General features: G+C 38.6%; 1 protein-coding gene across 1 annotated transcript in view; it reads left to right on the plus strand.

The window, feature by feature from the left end:
- The window catches only part of DCHS2 (dachsous cadherin-related 2), a 220,285-nt gene that overhangs the window by 100,038 nt on the left and 105,333 nt on the right, over positions 1 to 14,914 (plus strand). The window contains exon 2 of the mRNA XM_054031047.1: positions 4,049 to 4,240. Coding sequence (XP_053887022.1) covers positions 4,049 to 4,240 — 192 coding nt within the window. The remainder of the gene's footprint in view (positions 1 to 4,048; positions 4,241 to 14,914) is intronic.

A 14,914-nucleotide genomic window follows, 5' to 3' on the forward strand; every position in this document is an offset into this window, starting at 1 on the left:
AATTCAGTATGGTGTCGTTCATTACGGTCACCAGCTGACTTTCAGAAATGGTGGCTAATTATTCTGATGCATCATAATGGTGCATCAGACTATTTAGTGCAATTCTAAATGGTAAGAGGCCCCTTGTCTAAAATAGAGCAAATATTGAATATCCCAGGGATCTTTCAAAGGGTTAAGAGATCAATCTGAAAAAATCCAGAGAGTAGAAAAGTGGAACCTTTAAAAAGGAATATATGTTAATTCATAAATCTTTTGACATTTTCGGATTTTGATGGAAGTGACTGGCCTAATCTGTTTTTGACAGTTTTTATCTGCATTCCACTTCCTCCAGTTCTTTCCTTTACAGCCATATGTCTAAGCTCCTTTGGGTACTAATGATTTTAAAGGATAAAGATTACAGTATGTGAGACTACAGATAGCAGAGGAGAAGGACTGCTAATTATGAGCCACATGTGATAATGGGTAATCATGTGTAAATAAACAATTGACCAAAAAGCAGATCTCTTTCCTTTGCTCTTTCTACACATGTAAACACACATGCACATGCATGTGCATGAACACACAGGCACTCATACTAGAAGAGAGCGGAGAGAGGTCTCAGTAACCTTCAAAAGTCAAGTTTTCCTCCCATTTCACCTAAATTCAAGCCCAATTCACCATTCTCATACCAAATTATTCTTTGGAAGGAAAAGATAGGCTTGTGGTTAAGGCACTGACTTGAGACTTGGGAGATCTACATTCAATTCCAAGCTCAGTTATAGATATTCTGCATAACCTTGGATAAGTTTATAATGGAATCGCAACCTTAGTGGGCACCTCTAGGTATTACTGTACTACAAATACCACTCCACAGCAAAAGGATCTGATGTTTAGCTTCTTTAAAGAACTAAATAAAAAGCGAAACAGAACTGAAGAAGAAATCTTTCTTTAAAAACCTCTAATAATAGCAAAATCACACACACACAATGGTTCCATTACCATACATTTCTTTTTTTTTATAAATCCTTTCCCCCCTCCCCCAAAGTTTGCTCCAGTGTGAAAAGTTTTCATTTAATTTTACATGTCATAAAATAACCCAACTAGATGCTAAGAAATTTATAACTAGCTAGAGAGATTAAGACAATAAAAATGAAGATGTAATGAACTGTCTCAAGAACCACAATTTGCCACTTTATTGCTGTGTCAATGCTTGGTTAAACACTAAAATTTCATAGTTTTTGACATAGTGCTAATGTAGAAACATTTATGCTTCAGACTAAATTGTATGGGCTAAACTTATCAGCATTGTATGGTTAATGTTCATTACAAAGTGTTGTCTTCCTTTTTATGTTAAAGAAGAACTTTAATATTTGGCATATTCAGATATGTCTGAAAACTTAAAAGCACTTGAAAAATACATGAATTTCATATTTTTCTTACCACATTGCTAATTACCAAATATATTGTGTTAAAAAACCTCATAGCGTGTAATGTTCAGTAAAATACTCTAAAATCGAGTTGGTTGTAGTGAAGATATGTTACATCAACTGCACAAGCACACAAATCAGGCAGCTTCTTTTCAGACTTATGGAAACATCTGGTTCAAATTGGGCATGCTCAGAGGCTTAACCTCATCATAGTTATTCCCATACTGGAAACGTGCTACCTGTTCTATGCAGCCCATCTCACTTCTTTGCTTGACATGTAGTGGAGTTCTAATATTAGATTTTTTGACATTACAGTAATTTCCAAAGCAATAGACAATTCAACAGTGGAGAATAAAGTGTTATACCATAACCTCAGTGTTCTGACACCACTGCAGGATTGCACAGAAAGCAACATATAGCTGACAGAGAATGCTTATTACTGACACAGATATCAATAACAGCAGAGGAAATGCAAAAATATTAGCCAAGTACCTTCTGATACTTTTTTCTCCCTGAAATTTCCTCAGATGTGCAACATTTTAAAGTTTCTCTTTATTAATCCTTTATAAAGTTTTGTGGTATAACATATTCCTAGTTTACTGTAGGCTTTAACTCTTCATTAAGAGTATAATCCTAGTTAGAGAGACTGGGATAGATAATTTAGTGACATGCAACCAAATGCACTAAAATGGGAAACAAATCACAATAGTACAGCATTTCCCCAAGGTCTAATTACATAAAGTACTGTCACGGTGTGCGTCACCCACCACCAGACTGGAGCCTCCTCGTGGTCATTCTGGGGATTAGCTCAGGGCCAACACCTCCATCTGCACCTTGTCATTCCTTTTCTGAAATCTCCCTGTAACCCCTCCCGCAGCATCAGGAACTGTAACGTCCTCTTCGTGGCTCAGCCCTCCGGCCAAGTCACTGTCCGTGTTCCCCTCCTTCCAGGGGAGTTTAGCTCCTAGTCTATCCACTTCCCCACTGGCAACTGCAGTGAATTGTCCTGCCACTCCCCCAGGTCCACCCACTACTCCGTGTCCCAGCCCAGGGACCCGTGGATTGCAGCCTCCTGCTGCATCCTTCTGCCTCTACTATTGCTGCCTTTCCTTAGGCCACTTCCTCACAACCATAGCACCCTTCTCAGTCCCAGCAGCCTGTCCAGAGCTCCTTCTCTTCTCCCCGGGTTTCGGTCTGCACTGCTCTGTCCAAGGCGTTACAGGATTGCACCCTACTCTAGACACAGACTTCCCTCCTGAGGCTCCAGGAAGCTACTGACCCTGCTGCAAATATTTTAACGTGTTTGAGATGTTGGCATGTGCCTGGCATTCAGCTCCTCTCCTGAGAATAAATACAGAGCTGAATTCCAAGATAAAGGAGATAAAACCCTTTTTGTCAGGTGTATAGCTTCCGGACCAAATCCTGCTTGCCTTATTCACGTAGGATTAAATTAACTCCTCTCCAGAGGCTAGCACAAAGCCTATGCATCACTTAGGTTTGGGATGGCCATCTGGATACCAGTAATTTTCACCCATGAATTTTAAGACGTTGAGTGATGCAGGCAGAATTTGCACCACTATCCAAAACCATCTCCAAAACCTCACAAGCTTCATCTCAGGGAAAACTATTTACTTCTTGGTTCTGGAAGGGTATAGCTCTGAAGGAAGCATTTCTGTGAGATATTAATCTACAGAATTTGGTTTCAGATTTACAGCAGAATGGTTTTAAGTGATGAAGGCAAAGTGTTGCTGTCCTGGTAAGATCTACTTACTGTAGTGCAAAATGAAATACATGATTCTAGTTATCTTCTACTCAGCATTCCTAACCATCTGTAAGACAGCATCAATAAAGGAATTTAGCCTGTGGCAAGAATTTTTCCAGTGACTTTACTGGTGGGTGTCTTTTTATCATGCAGGTGCAGATAAACATGTTTAGTTGAGTTAGTAGGACTCTTGCCTTTAAACTAGGAGGTCATAGATAAAACCTACTCCTTGTATTCCTGTCAAGCACTGTATTGTTAGCTAGGCCATCCTTCAAATGAGATGTTAAAGTAAGCTCTAAGAATCCATTGGCACATTTCAGAAGGCAAAGTAGATAATGTCCTGGCCAGCATTCCCCTTCTCAGTAATACAGTTGTTCAGGTGAGCTGTTGTTGGTGTTAAGGCCTTGTCTTTATGGGTATTTTAATCATGTTAGTTCAATTGAATTAGCTTAACACTATTGAAGAACTTCTTCAAGACACAGACTAACACCTTTAAAGTCATATTGGTTAGGCTTGGTTTAGCCTCTGAGGTTAAAACATGGCAAGCTAATATGGCTTCACAGATGGTAGCTGATGTCTTCAGTAGGCTTTTCAGTTGTAGTAAGCCACTTGATTGAGTTGACACAAATGAAGAACATATCCTTTTTGCTTGTCAAAATAATCCTTTATTTACTTATGCAATACCTGCACTACCACCATCTAACTCATTGTTATGAAAAGGGCATTGGGATACCTTATGTATTAGAGCCAATGTATTAAATAAATACACTTTTAAAAAACAGTAATAAAGACTTTGGCATCAAATATCCATAATAATTTAAATATTATTATGTAATAATAGTTTATCTAGTTTCATTTCATTTTTATTGCTTTCCTGCAGGTCAAGGCAACAGATGCAGATGCAGGCCAGTTTGGTCGTATCGAATATTTTCTTTATGATGGATTCCATAACTATGAAAAATCTAAAGCATTCCAGATAGATCTCCATACAGGACACATCTGTGTGTGTCAAGACATTGATAGGGAAGGGGATCCAGCCACTTACGATCTCCTAGTGAAAGCTACAGATGGGGTAAGTTTCACCCTGGAATATTACTAGACTTGTAAGCATGTTTTGTATATTGAGCACAAATATATAGTTTCAACAAGGGAGGGAAGTTTTTAAGATGTTTATATGGAAGTTAAGAGGACAGCCTACAGTCTATGTAGACTACGCTGAATGCTCACAGGCTTTGCTGGCTGGGATATATGGAACATATCCCTCAAGAACGTCTGTTGAAGGGTATGCTCTGTGGCCAACTCAAGAACTGCCCATGTTGCAGAGGAAAGCCAAAGCTCCAATACAGCAACAGGGTCAAGCAGGGTCTCAAGAAATTCAGCATTCGCATTGACAGCTTGAAGACACAACCCACAACTGCTCAGTCTGGAGAAGCCGGGTCAAGGCTGGTGCAGTCATTGTCGAGAGCCATCAGATAGCCCAGACTGAGGCCCGCAGGTGAGCCAGGAAGCAGTGTGTGTTCCAACCGCCATCTGGCGGGTGGACCTGTAGCCACTGTGGGAAGTTCTGCCGTTCACACATCGGGCTCTTGTCTCACACTGCTGTCAAGCACCACTGACTGACTGGCTTTGTCATGTTTCCCTTCATCTGTCCAGCTGTTGGATGGCCATGAATGTGGATGTTGCAGACATTTTAATTGGAAATAATGTATTGCTCTTAAGGTAATAAATCAGAGAATAATAGAAAGTTATTAAAGTTTATGGGTAAATCATTTTTTATCTTCAGATGGGTAAAAATAATGCTGCTGAATAGAAATGAAAATACATATATGTGTATGCAGTCTCAAGATTAGATATATTAATAATGGATACTTGATCTGGATGAGAGCATTGGCAGTCTTAAGAGTTTCTCACATTTCCCTTTTATTTGGCTCAGAAGATTTGGGTTTTGCCAAAACTCTGTGATTTTCAAATAAAAATATAGTAAAAGAGGCTCAGATGGAAATGTTATATGTGTATTCTGATCAGATTAATGCCCCAGTGATAAAGTTTAAATCAGAATCATGAGAAAACTGTAGGCATGCCAAAACTATAGAGTCTTTCATTTTTGGATCAGTCTGTGATTTATCTTCTTTCAAGGAAATCTGATTTTTCAGAGGTTCTGAGCATTATATTGACTTGACTTTTAATTGTGGGAGCTCAGTGCTTTTAAAAATCAGATCCTAGGTTCCTCAAGTTGACACCTAATATCCGTGCCCACTTTTCAAACTTTGTGCTTTATTGTATATCAGAGCTGGTACTGAGTCACCTTCTATCTCCACTGTTGCGTTACTGTAGCATGCACCTCCTCTTGGCTCCTTACAGTATGTCTTCATTGCAAAAAAAAAAAAAAGGTAGGGCCGGGGGGAATATGTGCTTATCTCATGATAGCTAAACTGTATTAGTTAACTCCACTTAAAATAGCAATGAAGATATGGCAACAGAGGTAACCCAGATAGGCAGCTTGATTTAGGGTATGTCTACAGTGCAGCTTGGAGGTGTGATTCTCAGCGCAGGTAGACAGACTCATTCTAGCTCAGCTCAAGCTAGCATGCTAAACATAGCAGTGTGGACACTGCAGTACTGATAGTGGTTCAGGTCAGATTAGGTGTCTGAGTCCAAGCCTGCCCAGCCGACTGGGTCTGAGCTTAGATGGCTAGTCTAAACTGCTGCCTGTGCCACAACATCCACATTGCTTGAGCTGAGCTAGTGAGTGTCTTTCTGCTTGTGCAGGGAATCATACCTCCCAGCTGCAGAGTAGACGTACCCTTAAAGTGTTTAGGGGAGCCTGGGATTGAACTGCAGCTGCTAATGTGAATTAAAAGCCAAGCTGCTGTGTCTTCACTGCGATTTTAACCTGAGTTAACAACATGAGTTAAGAACAAACATTAATTTTTTTTTTGCAGTGAAAATGGAGCCTGAGTGCTTATTTTCAATGCTTGGGAAGGAGCATGAATGATAGATGTTAGCTGTGGAAGAAGGGTTTGGCAAAAGAAGAGAGAATTAATGGGAAAAGATGGGAGAAGAGCGAAGGGTCATTGGTAGTGACAAAGGGAGGGAAGGAAGGAAGAAAGAAAGAAACTGAGAAGGTTAAATAGACAATGAAGAAGAGGAGAGTGAATTTTCCAGGTGGTACACAGCTTATTTTACAAATGAAATGGTGCAGTAGAACTATCAATTTCTTTCACCCTGTTTGTTTCTTCTCCATGATTTGATTTCTGAGCCTGTCTGCCTTTTTTTATATGTGCCTTTTTAGAAGCAGCAATGGGAGAAGCAGAACTGCTCAGAAGTGACCACCGGGAGACGAGTATAAAAATTGCCTTTTGTTAAATTGATACTGTGACCGGGGTGCTAGTGGTGTGCACAGTGCCAGCTGTGGTCACTCAGGGTGAATTGCAAAGAATGGGGCAGACAATCCCCATAAAGGTGGTGGATATTCCAATACCTAGATTTACTAAGCCAGCATAAAACAGTTTCTTTATTACCGCACTGGTTACTTAGAAGTCCAAACAACGCAGTTCTCTTAAAGTGATCCAGCGTCAGGCTTCCATCCAGGTACCCATGTCAAATATGATGAAAATTTCTGTAAATCTTATTTCGTCATATAAAAGAAAAGGTTCTACCAATCCCAAAGGATTGGACACATTACCTCCCAGGTTAATGAATGTTTCAGATCTTACCCAAATACACACTACAGCCAATTCTTATTAACTAAACTAAAATTTATTAAAAACAAAAGAGAGAGAGAGAGAGAGAGTATGGTTAAAAGAATAACATACATACTGGCATGCATTCAATTCATTTAGGTGCAGATTCATAGCAGAGATGGTGAGCTTTGTAATTGCAGAGTTTCTTTAGAATTCGGTTCATAGGTCATAGTCCAATGTCCAAATATCATATTCAGGGCGTACCAGTATAACTAGGATCTCGGTCTTGTGACTCAAACTTCCCCTGAAGAAGCTTAAGCAGATCTGAGATGACAGAATCAGGACCCAAGGATTTTTTATACAATTTCGTGTATTTGGACAAGTTGGAGTTCCTCAGGGAACAAAAGCTAATTAGGATGACTTTGAAGGAGGTCCATCACTGGTACTTAGCTATACGAATTAACATAAGGCCATTTGCTTGTTCCTCCACCATTCACAGTACATTCCAAAGAGAGATGAATACTGAGATATCCCGTGTTTACAATTCATTTCCATGATAGGATGTCCTTTTGACCTCTGAATTGTTAGAATACAGCACAGGCAGGGACTGTTGATTACATTGTCAACCCTGCTCATACATATGCAAATACACAAAAACACAAACATTATCTCCCTACATGTCTTTTGAGGATTATTTATTTTTCAGGATGTTTAACCCTTTCTAGCCATGCATCACAGATACTCATGAGTAAAGCTGGGTGAAATTTTTCAGCTAAATTTTTTTTCTCCAAAAAATGCAATTTGGATTGATTCATTTCATGAATTTGTGCCTGTTTCAGCAAATTGTTTCAGTTGATACAAACATTCAGAAATGTCAAAACTAATCACTTTAATTTTTCAGGCTAGATTCACTATGGGAATTAGGTGCCCTTTACAAAGCTGAGGATGATATGATATATTATAGCCTGATGGTTAGGGCTCTCATCTGGGAGACCTAAATTCTTGTCTGTACTGAAACAGGGATTTGAACCCAGGTCTTCCCTCCTCCCAGGTGAATTCCCTAAGCACCACACTATTGGCTATTTTGGGATGAGTCACCTCAACATCTCCAGTTGAAGCTGTTCCACTTTTTTATCGAGAGAGAATGTGAGAATGGCTCTGTAGCGCAGTGGTTGGGGCACTCACCTGAGAGGAGGGACACCACGGTCCAAGTTCCTGTGACAGTGAATAATTATTTATTGAAAATGAAAGTGAAAGAGCCTCTCCTCCCCAATCCCAGTGCCATGGTGGTTAGAGCACTCACCTGAGAGAGGGAAAGACTTTGGTTCAACTCCTGCTCCAGAATGGGGATTGAATCTGGGTCTCTCACATCCGCAAGTGTCCCAAACATTAGGTAAAAGGGAATCTAGCTCTTTGTTTCCTTTTATTAAACAAAAGGTGAAAAATACCTGAACTTGAAATTAAATGTTTCATTTTGGGTCAAATGAAGCATTTACTTTGACCCAAAACAAAATTTTTCTGATTTGCTGAATATTTTGAAAACTGTTTCGGTTCGAGCTGAACTGATTAAAAAAAAATTCGGAACTGCTAATGAACTGAAAAATCAGTTATTCTGCCAGCTCTACTTATGAAACCCAATCCTTCTGTCATGAAAGCTAGTGACAGAACTCTCATTGATAACAGTGGGGGCAAAATTGGGTCCAGTATTACTGCAAGTTGAAAAACAGCAGAGAAATCCAACATATGTTACACACAATCCCACCTTCTGTTTTGCTGAATCATTGAAGTTACATATTTAAATATGTACAAAAGTTAAGTCATACATGTGAAGCGTACCTCATTTTGAGAGACGTCTCTCATTTTAGTCCCTACGTTATCTACATGTTTGGTATCCCTCCCCTTTTATTATCAAAAATTACTTACATCAGAACTGTTGTAAGTAAGGTTATAGAAAGGAATGAATCCCACAGCACCTGCATGAATAATTTGTGTGTGTTGTTCATTTTGGGGTCTTTGTCACACATGATCCTCCATATATGGACCTTTGCAGATTGAGAGCTATGTGTTCAGTAACATCAATTTTCTCATACATCACATACTGTATATCCTTAGGTATCCATTTAGAGTCGGACTATACCAGTAACCCATAACTCTAAATACAGCTGTGGTATATAGCCACAACTTCCTACGAAAGCTCCAGGAATTATTACGCTTTAATGAGAAACTATGTCTCCTGGAGTTTTTGTGGCTAGCAGATGCTGTGCCACCACTTAAGCATGCAGCGCATTTTCCCCTCCATAGCCAGCCCATTTGTGGCGGGTGAGGGCCCTGGCTTCTCCCTTTTCCTTTTGTGTTTGCTTTTGCCACTTGGGTACTAGTTAAAAAGCAGCATGTGTCCTCTAGAGACCACAGACTTGTGATTGTGGCTGGTCCCTGTGTGTGAGGGAAGCAGAAAGAGGGAGAAACACACATCAACCCTCCTCCCACATGAACCTGCACAATGCTCAGCCACAGTTTGGCTCTAAATAGTTAAACAAGTGATTAGAAATAATACATTTGTGTGATGTGAACAAGTTAATGATATTAGGAGAGCCTTAATTTTGTGCATTTCCTGTTTTTTCTGTGCTTAAATGTAATGTTTAAGTTGTAATTCTCTTTCCACCTGCAAACTTCCATTTTTTTAGGTGTTTTTGAGTTACTAGTGAACTAAAAACATCTTGAACTGCTGCAAGAATATAATGATTTTCATTCTCAAATAATACAAAAACAGGTGAAGGCATTTCCCTCAGGAAACCTTCCAAAATTTTTCAGCTGTAGGTTGAGACCAGGCATGGAAAATGTCAATCTCAATGGTGAGTTTTTCAGAAAGAGAATATGAAAAACAGGAATTTTAATGAAAGGTCTAACATAGTCTTAAAGGTGACCAAGAAAGGGGGTTAAAATGGTATAACCTTTTTTTGCTTTTAAAAGATCTGCGAATAAGGCCTGATATGTTTTAATGGACTTGTTTAGTTTTCCTTTGTTTATCTTTTACAATCAGAATGCAATGCAATAAGAAATTCCATGTTTTGTTTTCGCTGGGTTGGTTAGATGTGTATCCAGAATGTTTATACCCATGGTGGTAAACCTAGCAATACATGTTGTTGTACAATGTGTACAACGAGGCATTAAAATAAACTCAGTTGCATGTATGAAACAATATCCAATTTTTAAAAACTGTGTGTATGTTTTTAGTGTTGTGCAGTTACACTCTGATCAAGCCTTATTGCTAATTAAGATACATAGCCCTATCCTTTTGTGTGCTCACCTGCATTAATTACATGATGTCCAACAGTTTGGTGTTCTACTTCATCCAAACAAACAGTGGTCCATACAGTTGCTAGAGGAAACCTACCATAGTACTAAAAAATGTAATTGTAGGAATGCTGAGACAGAATCCTTCTCCCTCTGCACTACAAATGCACCTACCACTGTAGTGCTTAGGCAGCAGTTACAAAACTGAAAATCTTATGACTTCTGTGTAAAGGAGATACAGATTATTCCTTTACGATACATTAAAAAGTTTATTAACATTAAGAAACACATTCTTTCCACATCTTTATTTGTTTAGTTCCAATTTAATTGGTTTTGTCTTCCTGTCCCATTTGAACACTTGTTCCTCTGAAAGATTGAAAAGACTAGCCCTTTTGCCTGTATTTTAAAAACAGTTTCAAAATCAAATCTATTCTGCAGAAATTGCATTTGCAGGGAGTCAAGGACAAAGCATTTTAATCATGGTGCTTTTAAAGAAATCACTTCTAATTACACATACAAGCACATCTGCTGAATATGAAGGTGAAGTTACATAACTGATTATGATGAAAATTGAGTTGTATGCTCAGAGATGATTACCCCTCTAGTCCACTCAGAATGGTCTGTTTTCTTATTTACGCAGATGAAATTGTAAATTCTTTGCTATTAAACATAATCTTTTGAAAATTAGAAGTAAATGCAATTGACAGTTTTTACAAACGTAAATCTTAAGGAAAAAAGAGAATGAGCACTATATATGGTGCATGTTCTAACCTAATTGTCAGGGGACACTTGATACATAACACTATAAAGAACAATGTTAATACTATCTATTTGTTCAGGAATTTTAGAAATATGTTTTGTTTACTTAATTACATGAAATGGCTTGCAAGGTATATTGTACCCTTGACAATTTTGAAATCAGTCGTTTTTAATAATCTGCGGCTTATCCCTCCACTGTTTGCTCAGGCCAAATTGCCATTCCTGAAATGAGGATTCCAATGGGAGCTTTATCTCAGAAAGGAGTAGAGGATTAGACCTCAGAATTATCAAATTCATAAGATATTGGTAAACATTATAAATCATATGTCATTTACCTGATAAACTAAAATGGATCTAAACTGGGTAATTATATATGACACTTAGACATGTTATTAAAAAGGAGTCATTTAGCTAATAAAATGCTATTATGTCTTCTGAACTGTTAAAGACAGCTGTATATCAAGTATTCTATAATGGAAATGTCTATGAAAGCCCTTAAAATAATATTGGCTGTGTGTTCACTGGTCAATTTTTAATCAAACACCAAAAGCAGTTGGATCAGTTCAACATTTAAAACTTTCCCAATGCTCCTTGGTATTTAGATGGATTCTGATGAAAGTGTGATGATGATGCTGAAACTCTAAATGGCTTTCCTACTATATGTTGTGTATAGAGAGAGTCTTATGCTTGTTGTCTCTTTCTTGTGTTTTAGCAGTTACATGTAACAGCTACCAATATTCTTCTCTTTTTTTTAGTTAAAGCAGTTACTGTAATACACAAAGTGCCGAGTTCAGCACTCCTTTCTCAGGCAAAATTCCCATTGAAGTTAAAGCTTTTGAAATGAGTGGCTAATTCTATTCCTTCCTTGCCCTACTACAGCATTACAACTTAAAAACTGCATAAACATATTTCAAAGAAAATAAAATTTGTATTCACGTCTTGAGACCCTATATATAACCTTTCAGTTTGGAACAAAATTTTAATGAAATCCTATATCCCAGCATGTTGGAAACTATAATTGAAATCCTTTCAGATTCTTATGCAGTCTTACAATGTAAACAGCAAAAATGCAGCTGTTCTACATAACATCATAGGTATTTGTTAAGCAGTAGAAGCTTTTCTGTCAAGAAGGTAGTATTATTTATATTTGAAGAATGGTTTGAGAGGTTTATTGTTAGCTTCATGTTTTTACATAGATTGGATGTTGCTAGGGAAAAGAGAGTCTCCAGTTATGGTAATTTCAGCTCTGTAGCAGTATATCATGTTCATTGTTTGTTCCACATGTAACAAAATTTCAGAATCACAGCAATGTGACTTGTACCCAACTTTATTGCCATTCCATCAATCAGCACAATTGTAGTTAAAAGGTTATTTAAGCATTTGAGAGACATGAAGTTATATGAGCAATATTTCTAGAATACAAAGGCAGAATGAACAACAGTGTTCTACTGTTGCTTGAAATATGTTTTAACAAATGTAATTTTCTTTCAACAATGGGCATGCTTAAATCAGTCTTCATTTCCTGGATAATCAACTGTCATGCTTGTCTCTGAACAGATAAAGGAGCATATTCATGTGGTTAGAAATAGCAATCATTTGTTCCCAGTCACTAGGGATCTTTCTCAAAAATTACCACTGCCAGGGTAACCGTAAAGAAATTCTACTGCATCAAAACAAGAAGGGTTGCATGTCATCCATTATACTGGGTGATGACAATAGTAGAGCCTCTCTTCACTTGTGTCTAATGGATATGCTTCAGGGTCAGGAAAAGGAGGCACTGGCTCGTCAACAACAATGGTTAGCACAAGGACAGAGAGGAGTGAGGTAGACCAGCCGTTACACTCCCCCATCTCACGTCCCACCCTTCTAAAAATATTTCAGAATGGACCTCTCCCGCCCTCCAAAAAAGATTTTACAGTCTAACTCCTTAAAATGAACTTCTTAGATTGGAGAGTGAAATGTCTGCATTTTTCCTTAGCAGTCAAGAACACAGATTTGGTCAAGTGGTTTAAAATTAATCCCCATAATACTTTGCTGTTCTTAAAATCCTCCCACCTTTGCCCCCTTTTCCATATTTTTCCTTTCTCTGTCACCCCTCCCCCCCAAAAAGAAAACCCAACAGCACCAAATGGGTGGGGATAAGGATTCCATTTTCAACCTAATCTCCATCTGTGGACTAAACTCTTTTAACTTTGCTTGTGGGATCAGGATTCAGTCTATTGTAAGAATACTGCAAATAAGTAATTTTTCATTAGTTTACGTTATAGTCTTAATTTTCCTCATACATTTAAACTAAGGTTCCTCACAACAGCGTCATGACATCATCAGTGCCAGGCTACAGAGACAACATGACTATGTGAAAAAATATGGAAAAACGAAAGCCTCAGTGAGAAAATTTACAGAGCTAATGCTGTTGATGGATTTATTTATTGTATCTCAGCAATTCAGTACAAGTCTATGGAGTCAACAGTCCAAAGACTGAATGCAGTTTTTTTGAGCTTGCTACTGCACTATAGTGAAAATCCAGCCTGAGTAACTGGACTGCACTCTGGATAGTTTTGTGAAGGACAAAACATTTTTCTCAATAAATGTGGCACACAATGGTGCATGCAGAAATATACATCTAAGTTACACCCATGGTTCCTGTGGCATCATGCATAAATTCAGCATTACAAAACATAGCTTGCCCTTTGTTCATGCCAGTATACAATTTATGTGTGTGCAGTCTCTATAATTACTTACATGTACACATTTTTTGTGCATAACTCTTTGAAAATCAAACACTGTATCCATGGAGTGTCTTCTTCCATCCGTGTTGTAATGTACTGTCAAGTGCATGTGCAGAAATCTGTATATCCCATCATTCCATTGCCACACAATTGGCTTCTTGCTACAGTATCGTGCCACAGAATCTCAGCTTTGTTAAAATTATGTTTGTAGCCTTTATGGGTGTAGAGAGAATCTTGAAAATGTGAACCAAAGCAAAACTGATACAGCAGTGCTTTCCTACATCTATAGGAAGCCTAAAACAATAGTGCTGAGAGGTGAATGACTGTGCGTCTCAGTCAGGGCTCTATGGCCTCCATGATTCTGCAGCTACAAATTCATTTTTTTCCAAGATGGCACAAAATTCAATATTTTTGCTATGGAATTTGCCATATTGCCATTTTTCTGTAGTTCTGCCTTGCTCAGACTGGCCTGCAGTTGCTGCCTTCCCCACAAGGTTGAGTTAATAACCAGTAGATGCTCCCTGTATTGTTCCATGGAGCCAGTGCAAGAGTTTGGCTTCTAGCCAGGGTGTGTGAGAGGCAGAAGTGTAAGCCAAGTGGAGAATAGCATAGCAGCGCAGTCTTGAGGAGCTGGGGAGATGAGTTAGTGATGACAGCTGCAAGGCTAACCCTCCTCCTCTCTCCCCCCTGCTCCCCGGGTGCACAGGGAGGAAAGGAGGACCAAGGACCAGGATGTGGAGTCAGGCTTCCGGGAAAGTGTAGCCAAAAAAAAAAAAAAAAAAAAACTATGCTCAAAAGTAATTGTGTATTAGTTAAAAATATTCACTGATGTAAAATTATGAGCCATAGTTGTGTGGGAAATGGGAATGGGTAGTATTTCATGTCGGTAGACTAAATTAATGTTGCCATGGAACGTAGGGAATGGAATATAGAGGTTGCTGCTACAGAATTCAATCCCATTGTGCCTCTGAGTACCCAAGGGCTTGTGTGTGTGTGTGTATGTATATATATGTGTACTGGATGGCTTGTCAGAACTGTGTGTTGCCCTCTAGAAGCTAGTCTGTAGAGGAAATGGGGCCCTAATTCTAATACAACTAGCGGAGATTCTCATTTCGTTCAAGTGCTAGAGGCATTTGTTCTTGAAGAAAAAGGGCCTGACCTTTATCTGTGAAGCCACAGAAAGCACAATAGGTGATGACTGTGAAATCTTATGTGCCAAGAAGTACAAGGGATTTACATGGATAACTCTTGTTAGAGTTAACAAGTTTTGTACTTATACCT

This window comes from Malaclemys terrapin, chromosome 5 (assembly GCF_027887155.1).
Source record: "Malaclemys terrapin pileata isolate rMalTer1 chromosome 5, rMalTer1.hap1, whole genome shotgun sequence".
In the NCBI taxonomy this organism is placed as follows: Eukaryota; Metazoa; Chordata; order Testudines; family Emydidae; genus Malaclemys; species Malaclemys terrapin.